This window comes from Nelusetta ayraudi, unplaced genomic scaffold (genome assembly GCF_046127955.1).
Source record: "Nelusetta ayraudi isolate G7.1 ecotype Tasmania unplaced genomic scaffold, CSIRO-AGI_Nayr_v1 ptg000048l, whole genome shotgun sequence".
NCBI lineage: Eukaryota > Metazoa > Chordata > Actinopteri > Tetraodontiformes > Monacanthidae > Nelusetta > Nelusetta ayraudi.
The window spans coordinates 15318510-15340063 of NW_027466098.1; the positions used below are offsets into that span (position 1 = coordinate 15318510).

General features: G+C 43.8%; 1 protein-coding gene across 1 annotated transcript in view; it reads right to left on the reverse strand.

The window, feature by feature from the left end:
* Nucleotides 1-238: 238 nt before the first annotated feature.
* Nucleotides 239-21554, reverse strand: part of ryr1b (ryanodine receptor 1b (skeletal)) — a 53425-nt gene continuing 32109 nt past the window's right edge. Inside the window, exons 70-106 of the mRNA XM_076036642.1 lie at nt 21404-21491; nt 21226-21318; nt 20800-20814; nt 18729-18899; nt 18478-18537; nt 18236-18370; nt 18024-18136; nt 17841-17937; nt 17651-17757; nt 17507-17558; nt 17297-17377; nt 14875-14974; nt 14661-14740; nt 14249-14325; nt 14072-14145; nt 13191-13208; nt 11493-11573; nt 11205-11293; nt 10500-10628; nt 10103-10207; nt 7866-7947; nt 6468-7783; nt 6281-6363; nt 5899-6073; nt 5670-5756; nt 5232-5486; nt 5016-5146; nt 4745-4787; nt 4532-4665; nt 4390-4450; nt 4153-4299; nt 3617-3751; nt 3376-3532; nt 3183-3247; nt 2982-3082; nt 1778-1829; nt 239-1647 (exon numbers count right to left, since the gene is read on the reverse strand). Coding sequence (XP_075892757.1) covers nt 1552-1647; nt 1778-1829; nt 2982-3082; nt 3183-3247; nt 3376-3532; nt 3617-3751; nt 4153-4299; nt 4390-4450; nt 4532-4665; nt 4745-4787; nt 5016-5146; nt 5232-5486; nt 5670-5756; nt 5899-6073; nt 6281-6363; nt 6468-7783; nt 7866-7947; nt 10103-10207; nt 10500-10628; nt 11205-11293; nt 11493-11573; nt 13191-13208; nt 14072-14145; nt 14249-14325; nt 14661-14740; nt 14875-14974; nt 17297-17377; nt 17507-17558; nt 17651-17757; nt 17841-17937; nt 18024-18136; nt 18236-18370; nt 18478-18537; nt 18729-18899; nt 20800-20814; nt 21226-21318; nt 21404-21491 — 4885 coding nt within the window. The 3' untranslated portion in view covers nt 239-1551. The remainder of the gene's footprint in view (nt 1648-1777; nt 1830-2981; nt 3083-3182; nt 3248-3375; nt 3533-3616; nt 3752-4152; nt 4300-4389; nt 4451-4531; nt 4666-4744; nt 4788-5015; nt 5147-5231; nt 5487-5669; nt 5757-5898; nt 6074-6280; nt 6364-6467; nt 7784-7865; nt 7948-10102; nt 10208-10499; nt 10629-11204; nt 11294-11492; nt 11574-13190; nt 13209-14071; nt 14146-14248; nt 14326-14660; nt 14741-14874; nt 14975-17296; nt 17378-17506; nt 17559-17650; nt 17758-17840; nt 17938-18023; nt 18137-18235; nt 18371-18477; nt 18538-18728; nt 18900-20799; nt 20815-21225; nt 21319-21403; nt 21492-21554) is intronic.

The window sequence follows — 21554 nt, forward strand, 5'->3', positions numbered from 1 at the left end:
GTCAGCTCCATCACCAGCTGCCTCGGCATGAATCACAGCCGCGCACACGTACGCACTCGAGGACCGTCGGCGAACCAAACTCGAGGACCGTCGGCGAACCAAATGCTGCCATGCCTCTGACATTCGTGACTCATTAGGATGAATAATGCAGGTCAAAGAGTTGTACGTGTTCTTTATGTCGAGAGGCGTGTTGGGAAAGAACCGTTTGAGACCTCGCGGCGTCACACAAGACTCCCCCCCTGCGTAGTAACTGCGTAACAATGTCCGGATTTGCTAAAAAAAAAAAAAAAAAAAAAAAAAAAAAAAATTATGATAAAAAAAATAAAATAAAAATAAAATGTGTCGCAAAAACCTAACTTGCAAAGGCAGGTTTTGAGTAGAAGCCAGTTTGAAATTTGACGTTTCCCTGGTGTGGGAGGAGCTTGTGTTTGAAAAATACCGTGATTGTTTTATATTCTTCAAAGAAAAAAATATATGACTATCTATTACGTATGTAAAATATGTCTTTTCATCAAAGGGCCTCTGAGCAGCCTAAACAGTTCTGAGTTATACACTGCAGCCAGAGTGTTGACATTGAATACATTCAAGACTTTCTTCCTCTTCTTCTTCTTCTTCCTCTTCATTTTAATTCACGGGCAAAAACATATCTGTGCATAAAGTGTCATAAAACGGACTGCTGGCCAGAAACACACACGGGCCAAAACGGTCACTCTCCAGGGCCTCCGTCTGCGTATGAACAATAAATAAATAAACAACCTTGTCATTGTCGTATACATATATACGTATATGCATGTTTAAATCACCGCTACCTTATATATGGCACAGCGTGGGAGCACAAACATCGTGGGATGCGTCGTAAGACTTTCAGAGTGCAAAACTAAGTGTTTTTTTGTTGTTTTTTTTCCAACGCAGCTGTTTTCACGCTGGCACACTTTGTCAAAGCAGTTTTCGGCTTGTCAGTCCGTCAAGAGTTTCCATTCTTCCTTTAATCTCCAGATGACCTTTTTTTCCAGGTATTGAGGGAGGAAGAAAAGGAGTGAGAGGGCTAAAATTGTTCTCAAGTGAGAGGGAACACCAAGAAAGTGGGAAAACTTCACAAAACAAATAAAGTAAATAAATTCAAGACGATTTGAAGTGTCGAAGCTAAAAAATGTGACCGCTAAAGAAGGCATTGCTATAGGCACTGAACCGTTTACAGCTGTAGCGACTGTATTAACACACTAACACGCAAGGCAACCTATATGTATTTCACGCAAAAAAAAAGGCCATGTGAGTGTTTTCTAAGCATGTTTTCAAAGGTTTTAAAAAGGCCCCGGGCTTCTCTTATGCCTCTCTTGTTTCAGGTCATTCATAAAGCTGCTCCATCGCAACAATCATCGACATGTTCCATCGAACATGCTGCAGGTGGGAAGTAGTGCAGTCAACGTATGCATAGCTTCAGCAGGAGAGAGACACACAAGACAAAACTGAGGTGTAGACGCATTTTGAATTCCCTCCCCTCCTCTCCACTCGTCCTCCTCTCCAGATGCACATTAAGGTGGCAGGGTGTTATTATCCCAGCTGATCCTCATATTGCTTCCTGAAGCAGTCGCCGGCAGGGAAGAAGTCCCAGCATCGCTCCTGGTACATCTTCCACACGTAAGATTCCTGAAAAGCGGGCGGGAGAACGTTACGGCAGAGTTGTGAAGAGGGGGAGGCTTTCCAGGAGGAGGTCCGCAACTTTATTTAACTGTTTAATTTTATTATTTTTTTAGATGACATATCTTAGTGTAATTACCTGTCCTGTGTGCTCCGTTTCATCTTTGTTAATGAGATACATGAGGAAGAACCTGAAAGAGAAATAGGTTTTGTTTAGCATAAAAATTACAATAATAAAGTAATAATATTTGAAATAATCATTTAAAAAATATATATATATATGTATATTGTTAGTTAAAAGTGATTAAAAGTCATTTAATAAAGAAAATATAAATTAACCATTTTGAAGTTATAGCAGTTCCTGCAGTGCTAGCAAACACTGCAGATCAATAATAGTGATTTTGGCAGGCAGCATAGGTAAACGTTCATAAGTCCAGGAAGTGACCAGTAATGACGAGGCAAAGACAGTGGTCACTCACTCACAGCGTACTGTTCTTTGAGTACTCGGTTGAGTGGTTGCTCAAATAAGGCACTGTTCTTAATTGCTGAGCGTGCGGACACTCAACCAAAAATCACTGTCCTTCCTCCAAAGCATCGGAAGGAAGGGGAGTTTGACCTTTTTCTGTTTAGGTGGCGATTCCTCCTTCTTTCTCTTAATCTGTCATACTCTCAGGGTATCAACTGTTTCCATCGGGAGGGTCAAGAGGAAGCCAATCAGAGGGGATAAGCTTGAACCATGACCCCTCATTGCAACGGATAGGACTTCATCCTACATAAACTCGGACTGAAGACAGGATTCTCATTCTCACTTGGGGTGTCACCTGGAGACTTCCATCTCGGTTAATCTGGGGCTGCTCTTCTGACCATCCAACGGGGAATCCATGGCCATGATTGCTTGTTTTTTCAGTATTAAACCTTTTTGAAATTTAGTATTTTTGTACAATTCTTTCCTGGATTAACCAACACGCGACAATATATATATATATATATATATATACATATATATATATATATATATATATATATATATATATATATATATATATATATATATATATACATACATATGTACATATATACATATATATGTATATATATATATATATATATATATATATATATATATATATATACATATATATATATATATATATATATATATATATATATATATATATATATATATTTACATACAAAGAATTCCTTATAAATCAAAATCAGGTAGACATGGTCTAATACTGTCACTGAGATATGTGTTTCTGTACTCAGAAAGTAGGTATTTTTGTATACTAAAGCAAAAGGGTTTGAGTTGTGTGCTGTAAGCGATCGCAGAGGCTACTCACATGTAGTTGGCTAAGTTATGTTCCTCCAGTGTGTGCGTCTCAAAACCGTGCGGCGTCGTATCAAAGTAGTCGCTTCCTATTCCGCAGATGAAGCACTTCGTCTGGAGGAAAAGTTGAGATTAAACTCAAGAGCGCAATGTGACCCAAAGAATGCTGAAGATACTTTGACACAGAAGTGCTTCTGAAAACTCGTCATCTTACCTCCATGTCCTCCCTGACCTGCTCCTGCTGGTCTCTCAGCTCCCCGAAGGCATCAATAATTAAACCTGACAGACAGACAGACAGACAGACAGACAGACAGACAGTTGATATTTTTCACTTGCTTTCACCAAAGTCTGAGCTGTAACTTGGGAGACATGGACGTCGGTGTCACATGCCTATTGACGGGCCGTACCTTGGATGATAGCCAGCAGAATGACGATGACGAAGAAGAAGAAGGTGATGTCAAACACCACTCGGTAGAGCTCGTACTCGTCGCCGGCCGGGTCCTCAATCTCGTCACCGATGCCACCGCCGGCGCGCACGCCCACGTACATGTGGAAGAGGTAGCACTGCGTGGAAGAGGACAGTCCTTACAGAGGGAAATCCGACCGCAACTGACCCCCCCAAAACCCTCCTCCGCAACTCCAACTCACAGTCATCATGTCGTCGCACTTCATGTCCGGCTCGTCCTCATCCTCACTCTTGTTGTAGAACTTGCGGAAGAAGTTGAAGGCCACCACCGTGTAGAGGTAAACCACGACGGCCAGCAAACCCACCGTCATCATCAGCTGAGTGGAGCAGTTGGAGAGAAGGGCGTGGTTAGAACGAGGTCGGCTGTTGCCGCATGATTTGATGGCCAGTGTTGGGGAATAACGAGTTATATCCAAAGTTGTTAAGTAATTTATTGACAAAATAAAGACGATTGTAATCAGTTACATTACTAGGAAAAATAGGTAATTAAATTACACATTTTGTAATTTATTACACTTTTATTACACATTTTAATAAATTCATGATTAAGGTCATGATTACAATTTGAATTACATCTGTATGGTTTGCTTTGCATGATTTTCTGATTTTGAAAATAGATAGAAAAATTGAAATAGTTACTTCTATTACATTTTCAATAGGGTAACTTGTAACCAATTACATTTGCAAAGTAAATGTTGCTGATGTTGATGGCGCGTACCTGTTTGCCATTGTGGGTGACAGAGGACAGGATGGTGCGCAGGGTCTTGACGCCCATGGCGATGTCCAGCAGGTGGGCGGCGAAGAAGAAGTTGTTGTAATGTCCGAGCATAGACATCAACATGTACCAGACCAGGTACAGGAAGGTCTGCAGGACGAGAGGTTCAGTCAGCCGTCAGTGAGACCTTATCTACTACATGTCCCCGTCTTTGATTAGCGAACTCGTTTTTTGGCTCACGTTGTCGGTAAAGACCACACCGAACTTCCAGATCTGGTACTTGATGTCGATGGATGTTATCCTGCACAGAAGGACACAAACTAGTTGTGACTGCGTGCATTTCCACCACAAAGCGGTTTAACTCGGAGGTTCCAGCACGTACCAGCTGAACATGGAGGTGTCAGGTTCGGACTTCTTCTCGTGTGTCATGGCGCTGACGTCCAGGGAGGCCAAGTCCATGCCCAGCAGCTCCGCGATCCTCTCTCGGCCGTAGATGTCGCCGTATTTATCCAGCACCTACAGATGAGATGCAGATACTCATTGCAAGAAGCAAGAAACAAGGAAAACCTTTTTTTTTTCCAGAAAAAACACTCACCTTTCTCTTCACAAACTTGTCCCAGTAATTGTTTGGGAAAGATCTGCATTCAAACAGGATAAAGGTTTGACACTGGAATTAAGCCAGGGTGAAAAAAACCTCACAAGTCCACACTTCACAGCCTCACACATTTGATAAAAACATAGACCTCATGGTAAGGCTGGTAAAGCAGGCTGTGCAAAAATTCTTAGTGGGGCTTTGACAAGAGGGCTGCAGGTGACCTAACCCGCAATGACAATAAAGTCCAACTCTGAGCCTGCAGAGCTCTTACGGAGTGTTGAGCACCAGTCTGTCCCACTGTCCCTTGATGTCGTCGTCTTCAGGCTGCTCAGTGACGTAGACGCCGTCAAACTCCAGCTTCCTGGCCAACTCCTTCTCTCTTTTGAAGATAACAAGAGGGACCTGGAGGAGGGGAAATGGCACAGGTGAATCCTATGAGTACACTTTAAAAAAAAAAAAAGAAAGTCAAAGGCCAAATGTCAAGCACCTTGAGACAGTTGTAGCCAATGATGCAGAGGAAGGAGATGATGGTGTGGAAGATGGAGAGGAAAGCCAACGCTGGCTCCATGTAGCCTGTGCTCTCTTCCAGGAAATAGTACAAGGGACCCTCCTCATCATCGTCTTCACCTCCATCCTCCAGCCCAGAACCGTCCTCCTCGCCACCGGAGCCTTCAAACAGGCCTGAGCCTTCAAACAAACCAGAGCCTTCGAACTCCTCCTCGCCCGGAGGACTGTCAGACACCTGAAGGACACATTGGCAGAGTCAGTCTTGTAAGAATTTCTGAACAAAGGCCCTAATCCTCCAGGGAAACACAACACTGTCAAAGAGGATCATCAAACAAACTCAAACACAAAAGCAGAACAAAAGGACATCAGGAAGAGTTGTTGTGTGTTTAGTCTGAGTTGAAGTTGCGAATGAACAGACCTTGTAGAAGAGCAGGATGAAATTCAGAGCAAAGGCGATGAACAGAGCCAGGAACCGCAGGTTGTAGAAGTTACGGGAAAGATAGTTCTGCAAATGTGAGGATGTGAGTTAGAGGAGCATTTAGGCCAAAAGGAAAAAAGTCTGAGGCTCAATCAGTTCAACTAATGACAAAAAAGCATTTCAGCATGACATTTACACTACTGCTGAAATACGAAATACGAAGGCTCACCATGAATTTGATCCTCTGAACTTCCAGCTCGTTCCACAGCTCGAAGCCCTGCTCGGCATGTTTCTTCTCTTTCTTCGGCTTAGCCTTCACAGGGACTTCCTCCTTATACTCGGGTTCTTCCTCTTTGACTTCGGGCTCGGGCTCTGCTTTCTCTGTCTTCTCGCCATTTTCAGTACTAGAATAAAACAGAGTGAGAAACGCAATTTCTCTATTACATTGCAGTTGAACGCACACATTTTTTGTGAGTTGTGCCTAACCAATTAAACAATTGTAATCACTTGGTAAATTATTCATTTGGAGTTTCTGCATGAAGGATTGTTAGTTAAGAGTAGCCCAATGTGTATTGATGACTTGTGCAGAGATCTAGAAGTGCACCACTTACTCTGCCTTCTCCGTCTCCAGGGGAACCTCCTCTACTCCCTCCACTTTCTCATCCTCTCCTTGTCCTCCCACTGTGGCGGCCAACTGTGAACAAAAGTTGGCCCGACATCAGTGAGCCGAGTGATAGAGACGTTTCTGCACAAAGCACCAGGAGACAACCAAACCAAACGACAAAAAAAAAACCTCACCAGCTTCCTCTTCAGTAGCGGTGTTCCCTCCGGAGTCGGAGGCTCTTCGGGCGTCGTCTCACCAAAGTCTCCGAGGCCTCCAGGAGTGTTGAAACCAGGCAGGCGACCGCCCTCCCTCTCCTCGCTGTCCTCCTCCTCCTCCTCCCCTCCTACGGCGTCCAGAAGGTCAGCCACTCCGTCCGTCACCTGGTCCTCTCGAGCTCCCGGCTCGGGGGGAAGGTCGTCGTGGACCTCGTCCTGCGTGGGATCCGGCATGCTGGCTAAGATTTCAGTGACCGTCATCTTCTTGGCGCTCTCCACGAGGCCTCCGCCAAACAGCACTTTCCATATGAGGGTGAAGAAGCCCTTGCAGATGTTGTACACGAACATGAGGATGCCCATCAGGATGGTGTAGACGAAGGTCACCAGGCCGATCACAATCTCCTTGATGGTCATCTTCCGCAGCTTGCGGTAGCGCCGGCGCAGGTTGCGGAAGGTGAACATGTTGAAGAAGTTGACCACGCTCTTCAGGAAGTCGGCGAAGGCCGAGGTGGACTCGGGAGCCTCCGCCTCGCCGTTTCCTTCCTCCCCTTCCGCAGCCTCCACCTCATTGCCCCCGCTCTCTTCCTCCTCCTCCTCCTCATCGTCCTCCTCCTCCGCGGCGTCGCCCTCCGGCTCGGAGATGGAGGCGGCGATGTTCATCTCAAAGATGGTGTCCTCGCAGAAGTTGACAAACATCTCCATCTTCTCGCTCTCCCCGCCCTCGTTGACCACGTCGAAGATGAACTGCCGCTTGGACTCCCTGACCTGAGGCATCTCCCACTGGTTGCGGTTGGCCTCGCTGATCTCGAAGTAGATGCGTTCGATCTTCCGGCTGGCGCCCATGATCTCGATGCGGCCAAGGAACGGGCGGAAGTAGTTGAGCACGCTCTCTGCCTGCTCCAGGAAGTTCTGAAGGCGCGTGTCGTGGGGCACGTGTTCCGACAGGTTGGTGAGAAGGACGGCGATGTTGAAGCCGATGTCCTTGGCGGGCTCCTGGAAGCGGTCAGCGAACTCCTCAAAGTTGATCATCTCGTTCTCATCGGCCTCGGAGCACGAGAGGAGGAACTGGATTTCCGAGGGAGAGTACTGCTTCTGGCTGTCCATGGCTTTGGAGAAGTCCTTCTTGGAAATGAGCCCGCGGGGGTCTGTCACGTAGTCCCGGAAAGCGTCGGACGCCACGATGTCCTTCAGCTTGAGGAACATGTCAAAGAACTTGAGGATCATCTCCACGTTGCTGGAGGACTCCACCAGCATGTCTACCATTTGTCTGGCAATGGTGCCGTTCACGACATTGCCTGAGAGCAGTGGAGGGCACAGAGTGGTGAGTCGAGGAAATGTGTCAAAATAAAAGGACAACAGAACAATGATGGGCAATACCTTCAAGCAGAGACAGAAGCATGACCACCATGTCCTTCTGCAAGTCCAGCAGCTCCTTCAGCAGCCCAATTTGACTGGAGTCCTGCAAGAGACCAAAATCCAAATCACTGAGAACAGAACTAGACTCTGACTCCTGCATTTATCTTTTTTTCAACTTTGCTGGAACATGACATGGCTTTATTTTCAGAGGATTTGTGATTCTTTCTGAAAGGATGAGACGGCGAGAGAGAGATACTACCTCAGAGTGCGCTCTACTCCAAAAGGGATCCTTGGTTTGCATTTTCAAACAAAGCATATGCAATTTTAGCAGCGGTACACATCATGCAAAAGGAAGTAGAACAGACACAGTAAAAAGGGGAAGAGTGCGAGAGGAGGGAAATGATTCCTCTGCTGGGATCGCCTTCCCACTCCCACTCTGTGAGCGTCTACAGCAGCATGGGGGCAACAGAGACAAACATCTGTGAGGAAGCTGATATGAGCATTTCTGAAGAGCTTCAGTCACAAATAAGAACTCAAATATCCTATTTTTTATTTCATCTTTAAGAAAATTGTCCCTTTCAGTGATGTGACTTCAAAATGGAGAAAATGAAAAGGAAATAACAGTGTAAACACCTGAAAGCATTGCTATATGCATTTAAAAAAAACAGTAGTTTCAATTCCTTTGCACTTTCCAGTTTTGCTTTAATTTATCTTATTTTTAGGGAGTACTGTTTGTGTAGGTTTTGTTTTACATTTGTTCCAAATGCTTTTTTTAAGGGTTGGAGATGGGGGAATATTGCCAGACACAAGGGAAGGGAAATGAAAGTTAATTGGTTATTTAACTGTATAGTTGATGGTATGAGGAGAAGTTTCTATCGCGTATGAAGTGGCTACATGGGATGGCCGTTACAGAGAGACACAGAGTCTTACGCCGTTTCGTTGTCCAGGATCTGGGTGCATCTGACAAGGTTTCACATGAAAATAATGTTACCCATCAATACTCCATTGTTTATTTATCCTAGTCTGGACAGTAATACACTCATACCAATGTATACACTGCCTTGCAGTATTTAAAAAGTTCAAATCTTCATTACTTTATTTTAAATGTTGTAATTTTTTATCGAAATGATAATAGAATTTCCTTGAAATAAAAGAGGCACAACAAATACAACAAACACCGCAGCCTAAGCAGAATCTAGTCCACAGTTGTGAATTTAAAACGTGCGCAAGTGTGTGTGCGCGCATGTGTGTGTGTGTGTGTGTGTGTGTGTGTGTATAGCACCATTTTAAAAAAAATACAGGTGTACAGTTAATTTTAAAAAGCAGCAGAAACAACGTTAGACTGAGACACTGCAGCTCCGTGTTAGGTTGCCAGGTGACAAACTGCAGGCACACAGCGCAAACTCAAATTTTCAAGCCCTCAGCATTGGTTAGTACACACACAACACTGTCATATACCTACATTCAGTGGGAAAGAGTAAATTTATATTACAAAGGGATAAGGAGGAAACTTAATTAGAAAGGAAGGAAGGTGTTTATTTTTTTTTCTCAAATTGTTTCTGCCATCTCTACTTAATACTTAATTCTACTTAATCCTTGTTCGTGGGTAATCTTATAAAGTCAGGGGGAAATTGGAGTTTGGGTACAACATGGATGGCGACTTACATATGGGCATACCCCTTAAATTCAAAAGCGTACAGTACAGTTAAAGTCATACAGCTAAGGTCAATGCAAAGTTAATTCAATTTTATGCCAACATATTCATTTAACTTTCCATATTGTGTCTATAAAGGTCACTGAATAATAATAATAATAATAATAATAATAATAATAATAATAATAATAATAAATTATTAATAAACTACTACTAAGACCTGTTCTTTAATGTAAAATATACAGTGTACACTGTGTACAAAATAAACTAAAATCTGTCCCTGATTTTGACAATTTTTCATGTAAAGTAGAGAGGCAGCAACAATCTCAGAGTAAGAGGGGAAAGCTAGTTAAGTAAAGGAGAGGGACTGCATAAAATAGGAGAAATCTAAAATTCAAAATAAATAAATACATACTTTACTCTGCAGGGACCATATGAGAGACCACGAGAGTTGAAGAAATGAGTTTACATTATGAATATAACGATTCAAAGCATCATATATACAGCAATTATTCTGAGTCCGATGTTAAATACTTCTCTTACAGTAGACTTGTCGCAGAGTGATAAGATATTTACCATTGTATGGGAAAATGACTCTTCTCACCTGAGCAAGTTTCATCATCATGTGAGCGAAGACGTGGAGGAAACCGACAACAGCGTCCCACAACCTGCTGTGGGCCAGAGACTGCTGGTTGCCGGTGCACGGACCCTGACACACACACACAGACACAGAGCTGCATCAGGAGGGGAGGATGAAGATGTCCGTCACAAAGTTCAGTGCACAGCCATATACAGATGCCAGATTTTACTCTAAGTCATGAACGTCTTAAGAGCGTGCATAAGAACAGATTGTTTTATGTTATGTCTTTCAAACCTGATTACAAACCATAACCTGAGAATGTTTGCGTTACTTCTTTTCCCTATATTCCGCCTTACTGCATAGACAAATGAGCTACTCCTCCTCCAGTGGGACCAGTACGGTTATGAAAACTCTGTCTTACCTGGATGTACTCAGTCAAGCTGTTGAACACCTGCTTAGCCACTGTCATTGCTTTGGAGAAATTTCTCTTTCCAGGCTCATCGATGATGTCTTTTCCTGAATAATACCAGTAAAAGTCACTGATAGACTCCTGTGATGGGGACAAAACACAATCTTATTATGGCTCTCTTTTTTTTAACTTTAAAGTCCAGCAACATCTTAAACCAGTGATTACAGAAACAGCACCTCACTGGATAGCAGTTTGGTCTACCTGGCACAGTGTGAGTCACTTTGTGGAACCTTGGAATATATCATCTAAGGGTTTTTATCACTGCTGGGGAATTGAAGGCTCACTCCTTGAAGAGTGTGAAGTGTTTGAACATAATGACGGTGCATTCCATAATGGAAGTTGCACTTTGGAGCCAGGATTGACACCTACACCTTGTTGCCTTTAGCATTGTTATGAAAGAGGACTGGATGATAGGTGCGCAGGTTAGAGTCAGGATCACTATTGCTTCATAACTTACTAGCAAGCACAAACAAGAGATATGTTTATGCTTGCGGCTGGGATTTAATGTGAAAACAAACTACCTCCTGCCAAACTGTTTGGGACGTGTACTGATCTGGTGAGTTTTGGCTAAAAGTTAGCACCACCGACTCCACTAAGCTAACAGCCGCTAAGCTAACAGCCGCTAAGCTAACGTTACAGAGACAACACTGGCGTGACCTGTAGTCTCAGCAAGTAGTCCACAGTGCAGATGATGACATTGATGGTAGTTGTGCTGCCTGTTTGAGTTCTCAGGTAGTTCTGAAAATCTGAAAAGGAGAAACAAGCCTTTCAAATATCATTTTACACAAATATTTTTCAGGAAAAAAACTATTTGATGAATACCGACACTAATAGCCTGTATTCAACAGAAGAGTAAGAGAGCTACACAGAAATGTTTTCCCCGATAAAACAAGGACATAATCAGGTTTTGCCACTAAACAAGCGACGCATGTCAAAGAAACTGACCATTATTGTGTCCTTCACACAGCAGCTGGAGGAAGCGGAAGAGGTCACATGTAAATTCATCGTCCGCCATCACTTTCTCATCTGGGCAGCGGGCAAAAGAATTCATAATTAATCAATGAAATTAAAGTCTGAAAAGCTTCAGTGCAGATACAGAGGATGTCTGCACATTGACATCATACTCTTGTTGTGTTAATGGCAAACACAGAAGCAAAAAAAAAAAGAAAACATGAGGGATTAGTTTGAAGAAAGCGTGTTTTTCTTTAAAACTATTAGGTGAGTATTTTAATTTAGATCTTTTTACTTGCGTCAAACACTTGCCACTTTATGAAAAAATTAAGAGGAAACCAGAATTGAAGTGAATGGGAGATGATTAATTCAGTTCGGCTTGATACAGACTAAAAATTAGATTTATTTTTTTTATTTTATTTAAATAAATTCTAAATAAAACACCAGCTGTTTCAATTAAGAAACCCCATTAAAAAACACAATCAGTGTTGTAAAGATCATCACTCAGCCAAACTTAATTATTTACTCTGCAAAATGCTTAAGAATTGTCCCAGATTAGAATGTAAATATAGATCAGCATGTTTAAAACACTCTGGTCTCCGTTAATCAAAAAATACAGGAAAGGAAAGCACACAGGACATCACACTGAAAATGGATGTACAATATTCAACATACAACATAGATAAACAAAGACAGGAAACCAGAAGAAAAACACAAATAAAGACTCAACTGAGGGAACGCTTGTTTTGACAGTGATTAGTTAACTTCAAGCCACACGCTCATGCGCGACAGACCTACTGAACTCTGCAAACTGGTGCAAGACATGAGTTCAGAAACAGGAACATTCAGAAAAACGTTGAGGTGCAAGGCGACCAAATAATGCTAGCGTGGATTAGGTAGGGATCACTAAACAAAAGACATCAAACAAGGTCGGATTATTTCTGTTTTATGTTGACAGAAAAACTGCCAGATTCTACAGGCCAGAGAGAACAAACAGGGGAGAGCCATCGTGCCGTGAGTACAGCACTGTACATCCAACTTCATAACATGTGTGAAGTATTGTGTGACGGCTTGTGACTCACTGACAGCTAACAATACTAACAGTGTGAATCGAGTTTAACCTTTCACTTAAGCAGAATTTCAAGTTTCAAGAATTTCAAGTGTTTGTCTGGTTTACTCCCAAGACGGCGCCCTTGTCTGCCGTTGCAGCTGACACTGCTTGCTCAATGACCAGCCTCCGCCCACATAAAGGGCAAATCACAAACATCTTGTTATGTAGTAAAATGATTACAAAAAAAAAGCTTTGATTGTGCTGCTGCAATTCATTTCTGAGTTTCTAGGTCACAGCTGGAGTCCTGATGACTGAACAAGGTTATTGATTATCTTGGTCTTGGCGAGACTGACTGTCAGAGTTACAGTAGATCTGTAAGAAAACACTGAAGAACGAAAATCAAACTTAACAGTCACTTTAGTGGAGCGGCTACGGTCACCATAAAGGCATCAGCGTTGCGTGGTAATAACAACAGTGAGTGTGAATTTTAATTTCAATGGGTCCTTGAGTGCGAAATGATTGTTCACAGCAAAAGAAAAGAGCAGTCAGGTGATCAAGAGCTGAGAGAGAGAGGGACAGAGAGGACAGAAAAGAGGGGAAACCAAAGAAAGAAGAGCTTCTTAATGGAAGGACACATTTACCACGTTCTAGCTTCTTATCTGAGAACCGTGAATGCGGCAATTTGACGAGCGGGTGTGAGGTGGGGTGGGGGGGGTGGGGGGGGTTGACATGGGCAAATTCAACCGGGTGTAAGAGAGAAAAAGACAAAAAAAAAAGAGACGCAGTGAGAAAAGACACCTCGTGGCTGTCAGTGGGTGATAAATGAAGTCAGCGCGGGAGGTGAGGAAGTCTGCGCTGGGTGGATTACTTCTTTGTCATTCTTTGATGCTTCTTGCCAATAAATCGAGCACTGCTGGAGAGTCTGTTTATTTCCCTTTTAAACGGTTCCACATGTGTTAAGGAACACGCATTTATTAAAGCTGAGCGTGTGGGTTGCTCCCAAGAACAAAAGAATAATCATCAGAATTATTTGTCATTGACTCGTTTTACTTGTGAGGCAGCACCTGAGGGATCCAGGAGCTCTTGACAACAAATGCATGTTCGTTACAAATGTGACTCCATTTAAAAGGGGGAATCAAGAGACTTTGCAAACACATGAGATTTATTGCAAAGAAGCACTGGAACCAAAAAAGAAAGAGAATCCACCAAACACAAATTTCCTTACTTTCTGCGCTACGTTTACATACATCAACTGTCAAAATGCTGGGACTATTACAACGAGTACACAGTGGCTCTATAGACAAACAGCAACAAAACATACCTGCAATCCTGCATCCACTATAACAAGCACACACAAATGCATACAAGAGTGCGTACTGGTGCTTTAAAGACAAGTGAGATTATATGGACAAAAACAATGCAGATACAACATTGGTGGATGCTAGGTGTGTGTGTGTGTGTGTGTGTGCGTGTGTGTGTGTGTGTGTGTGTGTGTGTGTGTGTGTGTGTTGACCGTACTCACTCGTGCCCTCTTCTGACACCATCCCAAGACCTTCTGCCTTGTTCTGCCTCTCAAAAGCGTTTAGGTCCAACACACTGTTGACAGCCCACAGTGGGTCCAGTTTAACAACACACTTACACACTTCCGACATCACCGCTGCGTCCAGACCAGCCAAAGACAAGACAAGACAAGACTGACCTGCAGGTTTGCATCAGAGCCTGAACACTCAGGAAGAATCCCACATCCTTTTTATCCTTCAAATAATCCAGCATTCTCTGCACAAAGAGATAGTGAGGAGTGACCACTTTTTATTTTTTATTTTGTTTGGTGTGTTCTTGCAGTGCTGGGAATCAGCACAGATATAAAAAAAAAAATTCCAAAATCAGCCCAGATTTTTGTGACATGATAAATCATGTCACAAAAGATTGTAGTACTTCTCGAATATTGATACCCAACACTCACAGCAGGGTCCTTATTAGCATGAAGCTAAAACTGATTGTGTCTGCAGGAGGCTGTTTTCTGGGTTTGGAACAGTCTGGGATGAAACGTAAAGATCTTAAAGATCTCGGGTTTCATATGGAACCTTTAAACCTCCCCAGGGTGTCCTTACCTGCTGCACATCACTGTTACCTCCATTGAGGATGGAGATTCCCAGTTTGAGAGTAGAAGAAACCATGGCTCCCGGTTCACCTGAAAGAAGACATTCTGTGTGTTTGTTTTGCCAAATTATCTGCTGCTGCTGCTGCTGGTTAACGCCGGTCTTTCGTTTGAGTCGTCATGATGACAGCACAAGACAACAATGTGTGTAAGTGTGTGTGTGCTACCTTTGCAGGCACTGATCATCTGCAGCACCATCTCTGCCGCCCCGCGGTTGTGCAGACGTGACTGCTGGTACAGAAGTCGCTGTTTCTCCATCTCCTTTTCCTGCGGGGCAAAGTGGGAGGAAAGACGGCTGTAACCCTGCCAACAGGGACTGCACTGCCCCCCGCACATGCACACACACATTCATACGGCACATACATGTACATACATATATACACACACGCACTCACGCGTCATCCTCTGTCCACTGACAGTAAGCTCTGTTTGTTCATTCTAATTATTCAATTTTCAGGAACGCTCTTTTAAACATCTGGTTGAAAATGAGTACAAAGGTTTGATCTTTTTCTCGTGATGGTATTTTGCGACATGATGGGAGTCTTCTCAGACTCCTCCTGTATTATTAGTGGCTTTCAACTGGTGTTTTCCCTTTTCTTTTTTCTCATTTATAAAATTGCTGGATAACTAATCAAATTTTTAGCTGACAGATAGACAGAAATGACTGACAGACAGACAGACAGACAGACAGATAGACAGATAGACAGATAGATAGATAGATAGATAGATAGATAGACAGATAGATAGATAGATAGATAGATAGATAGATAGATAGATAGACAGATAGATAGACACCAGCCTCTCTCACTCCTCAGCACACAGTGTGCATTAGTGATGGAGAGCTTCTCCAAAAGGCAAAGCAAACATTTCCTTTCAGGGCAAACACACTCTGAACACACTTTGGCACGAGAGAGCGACAGCAGTTGTCTCAGTGACACAGCATGCATGTCCGTTTTCCCATTGCACACACATCTTGATAAAGATACACAGTGCACTCTTGACATTAACGTCTTTTTCTTTTTTTTCACAGTACAACTTCCTGTGTCAAAGCCGACACATTGCAGCTGCTGACAACCATCCTGTTGGTAAGAAAACACGTCAGGTCATTTGACCCGCCCCGACGACACACCATGCATCCACCCGCCCCCCTCCCTCGTAAGCCTGACTGTTGTTTTGCGTATTTGTTTTTTTCTGTATTAGTTTTAAATATGATGATGAAACTTTTCTCTTGTGTGAAATTCTGCTCATCTTTCTACTGAAACAGGTGATTTCTGGTGATCAAAGGGGAAATGTGTGAGACATGGGTGGGATAGCCGCTGCTTCCGTGCATGTGTGTGTGTGTGTGTTTGTGTGTTTTTGTGTGTTCATGGCTGACTGTGCAGGCTTTTACTGTCGCTCTTAGTGAGCACAGAGAGGGAGGCTGGTTTTCTTTGTCCAATTGGAGGTAAAGACAGACAAAATCTGCTGCTGCTGCTGTTTAGTTGTTAGAGTTCAAACTATTGTACAGGAGGAAGTGAGTCACACAACGGTAGTGCAAGACCAGTTAGTTTTAAAGTGAAAAAAAAAAAAAAAAACAATTCAAGGATTGGCTTTTAATAGAAATAATACTTCAATGATTTCTTATAGGGCAGCACACTTCTGAGCAAAAATAATGACAATGAGGAACAAAAAAAATTTCGGGATTTTGTTTTGTTGTTGTTGCAGAGCTTGTGCAAGATTTGTTGAGTAAATTGGTATCTACTTATTGTATCATAGGCAAGTTCAGGTTTAGGTTCTAGGTTTCTTCCCACAGGGGAGTTTTTCCTGGCCACTGTCGCACCTTGCTTGCTCTGGAGGCCCAGTTAGTTTATTTATTTTTTTCTCTGATTGTACAAAGCGCTTTGACACGCCTTTGGATTTATTTAGCGCTGTACAAATAAAAGTTGATAGATTGATGCTTCCATTCAGGAAAAGCCTTTGGTCTCGACCATTTCACAAACACGGAGTCCAACCCTGCCTACAGACTATCAGGTTGATTGACTGTGGCAACGAGTTGTGGAGCTGATTTTTATGCTCCAGTGGGTAAAATCTCTAAATAATACAAACCTGATCACTTTTCAATATTTTGATTCTTAAAATGTTAAGAAAAGTTTTGAAGACTTTCAGAGATTAATAAAATTTCAATTTCCAGCAGGGTGATTTTCTGCAAACAGCCTCGGCCAGTGGATAAACACACACCGCACATTCTGTCGTTTCCCAACAAAAATTTGAAGGCACAGTTGCACAGCACGCACTCGATAGTTTTTGTCGTTTTGTTGTCTTTAGCTGCACCTTCTCTCTGCACTCAAGTCATGCAGTTTAGTCCGTTACACTGATCCGACTGTCGAGTCCAGCAAAGGCATGCACAGGTCAGTCCACCCCAGCAGGAAGAGGAAACAACTGGCAAAAAGTGAGAGGAGTGTTGTTGTCGGTGGTGATAGTGGGGGGTGCGGGGGGTTGTGCCGAGTGTCATGTCCTGGTGTGGTTCACTGCGTGGGTGGGGGGGAGGGCGGCTGCAATCACCGCCGGCTCCTCCCCACCCGTGTCCCCATCCCCCGGTTCCCCCCATACCATCTCTGTCTGCCGCACCTCAAAGGCTGGTTCCTCCCCATTTTGTTCTCCCCCTTCGTCTTCCTCACCAATGTGGCAGCTCTGCACGGAGATGAAGAGGGGAGAAAATCAGAGAGAATAATGCAGTGCTGTTCCAACAGGTGCCTTATCGTGTGCGTTACACAACTTTCCACTTCTAAGTTGCACGGTCCGTCAAAGCGGTGGTCTTACCTTTGCCATAATATCAGCATAAGACATGTACAGATGGTCCACATCTAGTTTACTGCAATGAGACGATATAATATGAGGGTCAGTGAGGCTGAGTGAGGATGAGACGAGAGGCTGCACTGCAGAAGCAAAGGCGGTGATTGTTACGTCTTTTCTGTGAGGGCCGTTCGGCTAAAGTGAAGAATGAGCTGATGAAGGGGGTCAGGCTTCGTCTCGGTCTCCTCTTCCTCTTCCTCCTCTTCCTCCAAGGCTTTCTGATGTAAAAAAAAAAAAAAAAACGCATCGAAAGCATGCTCATGCATGCTTTTTTGGGGTCCATGGATGAACTTGGACTTACTGATAGGTCATCAATCATCTTGTCCTCAAAAGAGTAACCCTCCGTCTCCAGCCAGTTGCGCTTGTATGCATCCAGGAACATGTTGGTGGCCCGGTGCCTGGTAGGAGAAGAGCTGGTTACCACAACTTGTGTTTTGTATTCATTAAGGTGTTTCCGGGTTATAGTTTGTTGAGTTATTTTTACGCGGGGATGTTGTAGAGCGGCGTCATCCTGAAGCAGGCCACCACGGCCCTGCGCCGCTGCTTGGACAGCAGCTTGTGCCAGACCATTTTCTTGGACTTGTAGGGATGCTCTGTCTGAAAGAGTGGAAAGGGAAAACGTCACACCGTAGATATTCACTATCAGTCACCTCAGCATGACGGCCACAGTCCTGTGACCCTTCTGTCCGAACTCACCACTTCAATGTGGTAGAGCACGGCGGACACCTCCTGAACCCGTTTCACCACCTTCTCCGGGTCGTCGGCATCTTCGGCCTTCCCGGCCATCTCCTTATAGAGAGACATCTGCCAGCGCATAGCCGGGTCCTCCACCTGCAACCACAGGGTGGGTGAGTCACAGTGCACGCAACAACATGATGAAGAGCTTTACGAAATGTAAATTTCTTCTAAAATATGCCAGAAAAAAAGTGTCAACTCACTTTGCCTTGCAAATGCAAGTTGTTGTGCAAGAACTCCCTCACCTCCTCATCTGTGTCTTTCTACAAAGTGAGAGAAAGAGGTTGAGGTAATAATAAGGGATATTTTATTAATTTCAGTACTTCGGTATCAGTGTTGACACATAATGAACAAATTTTAAAAATATGAAAATTCAGGACCAACGTGTGGTTCTTTAATCTGAGATTTTCTATCTGCTCCAGTCACCCTGTTCGACAAAATTCAGCATATCTACCAGTGAGTATCTGATCTTGGCCAGGTTGATGAGCTCCTGGTCTGCTGGAGAGCACATGTTGAGGCCGATGGGGAGCAGCTTCTTCAAGGCTGCGACGATGAGGGAGGTCTGCACCGAGTAGCGATCCCCCCGCCGCTTCTTCTTGGTGCGCTCCTGTTCTGAGCCCCCAGACTTTGGTTTGGAGAGATGGGAAAAGTTCGGACACATCCATTCACTGCGTGATTTACACGAACCTGCCCTTCAAGCATCGCACACTGCTTATTTACAAAACCTTTTTTTTTTTTTTTTGCAATTTTTTTGTCCTGGGATGGTTTTGTGAAAATATTGTGTGGACCGTGTAAAGCAATAACAGCCTGGTACCCGTCAATGGTCAGAGTCAAGTGCTGAGATCTCGCAAGAACACAACATGCAGATATAAAGTGACTCTATGCAGAAGGGATCTCTATTTAAGTCTGGTATCCTGGAAAGAACAAGGTCGAGTAAGCTTGTTTGGTCGCCAGCGAGAGTCGTTTCACACTGTGTACAGCCTCAGTTAGTATAGTGGTTGGCGGGACCCCGTCCGCCCACAAGCACAAAGAGCAGCACAGGTCTGCGGGGTGTTCAGCTCGCTCGCCCTGGAGCTCTTCTCACGGCCACTCCGGTCCTGAGGCTGCCAGGGCTCATTACCGACCGTTGTCCGACCGCGCCAACACCGGCTCTGCCACCCAGGAGGCGTCCTCGGAGGCAGAGCCAGACGTTGCGACGATCAGGCAACAGAAGCTCACTAGACTCTACTACACTCACTGCAGTAATGGCCGGCTGACAGTCAAGGAGAGGAGTTTATTTTGTATTCGTTCTACCGCAAAGTGAAACAGCTGAGTTATTTGCTTCTCAGGGTTTTTTTTATAAAAAAAAAAGCAGAAAGACTAAATGACGTCAATGAATTAGATATGAAGTGACTAGTCCGGTTAGTGCACATGTCAATGACTCATGAAGCACCCATTTCCTGTGACAGACCCAGCTAGCTACGGCTGATGGATCCAACAAATGAGATGCACACGACAAGGAATGAAAATTTTTTTTCTTTTTGAGGTGAACACAAAGCCAGTGAGAATGTGGAAAGAGAAGAGTTTTCCCCCCAGCGCTGGAATCCTAACCACAAAAGCTGAAAAAGAAAATCCAAGCTTCATTAACAACACTTACTCCTAAAATCACAGGTGGCACAATAGCATGGGCTCCATGGCTATTTACCAGTCAGGGACGATCTTTTTTTTTTTTTTCTTTCTTTAACAGCAAACTGTTTATTAATCACAGAAAAAGGAAAATGGAGCCATGGTGCTGGGCTGCAGGAGTGCAAACTCAAATGAGTAACACGTGCACAGCTGCCGAGCTGAGCACCATGAGGCCGGACAGGCCGCTAACATCTAGAGCAAAGAGCTTTCATCAAGCTTCTCCAGACCCCGACTCACACACATACACACGTTGGTGAAACACACACACACACACGCACGCAGGCACGCACGCACGCACGCACGCACACACGCGCACACACACACACACGCACACACACACACACACACACACACACACACGCACTCGCTACTTAAAATGTGAAGAATTGGTCCAGAGTCCAATTGGATAGTCTATATATTCATTTAACATATGTAATTGAAACAAATCTATCTAATCTGTGTCTTTCTATATCAGTATATCTCAGTAAAATATGTAAATAATAAAATAAAAAAACAAAAGAAAACTTGAATTTTAGCTACAACTCTAACGTTCTAACTAAACTTCCGCAACATTCTTACCTTTTTTTTAATGATGATTTAAACATATTGATTTATTAATTGAACAGCAGCTCTTTGCATTGAACTTGCTGCCACAAGTGCACTCACTGATTCCTCTCTGTTTACTGCATAAACCCTACTGGTGTGTATGTGTGTGTCTGTCTGCGCATGTATGTGCATGAATACAGGGGTCTGCGTGTGACAAAGACAGCGCTCGGTGAGGAGAGCTTGATGAAATGCTTCCCCAAGAACTCAGGGTGCCATGCGGTCAGCACAGCGCTCGTGCACAAACACAGTCTAACCTCTCCGTCTCCGGCCTAGAGGCCCGGCGTCCAACACCGACACAGGATACAAGGAAAAAACACAGTTAGCAAAACAGTCCCTCCTCTGCCCAACCGCTGCACTTTATCCTGGCAAAAGGAGGTGATTTGTTAGGCTGTTTGTCTATTGCTGGTGCATATCCAAAGAAGAAAACATTATGTACAAGTTGATCCCTTTACCTGATTACCTTACATGATTACCTTACCCATAGCGATTTGAATGAAAGAAGGGAAAATAAATCAAGAGGGGTTTCCTTTTCTTTCCCTGCTTGTAATGGGTGGAGTTAGTGACATATTAATTATTAGAGTTTAGTTTAAAAATGAGTTGCGGCTCGAGATATGGAGTAAGCCAATAAAGTGTCCAGGGAACTAGTGAGCTGTGTTTTGCACAGGCACGTCCGACCTCACCTTGGTCATCTTGCTCTTACTGTCAGCGGTCAGGAACGACATGTTGTTGATCTCGTTCATCACCACAAAGTTCTGCTCCTCCCTCTTAAAGTTCTGTTTGGAAAAAGGGAAGAGGAGGAAATGTCTCAGAATCGTAAGGAATAAAGAGAAGATGTCCAGAGAAGATGAGAAAACTCACATGGGATTTGGACCAGAAAATGAAGACTTCTCCGACCATCCTGAACAGTTCTTCTGCGTCTGGGTCTGGACAGGTCAGCCACCTCGCCCTGCAGGCGGGCAGAGGAACAACACACATGGCACATGGCAGGCACATGAAGGAACCAAGAAAA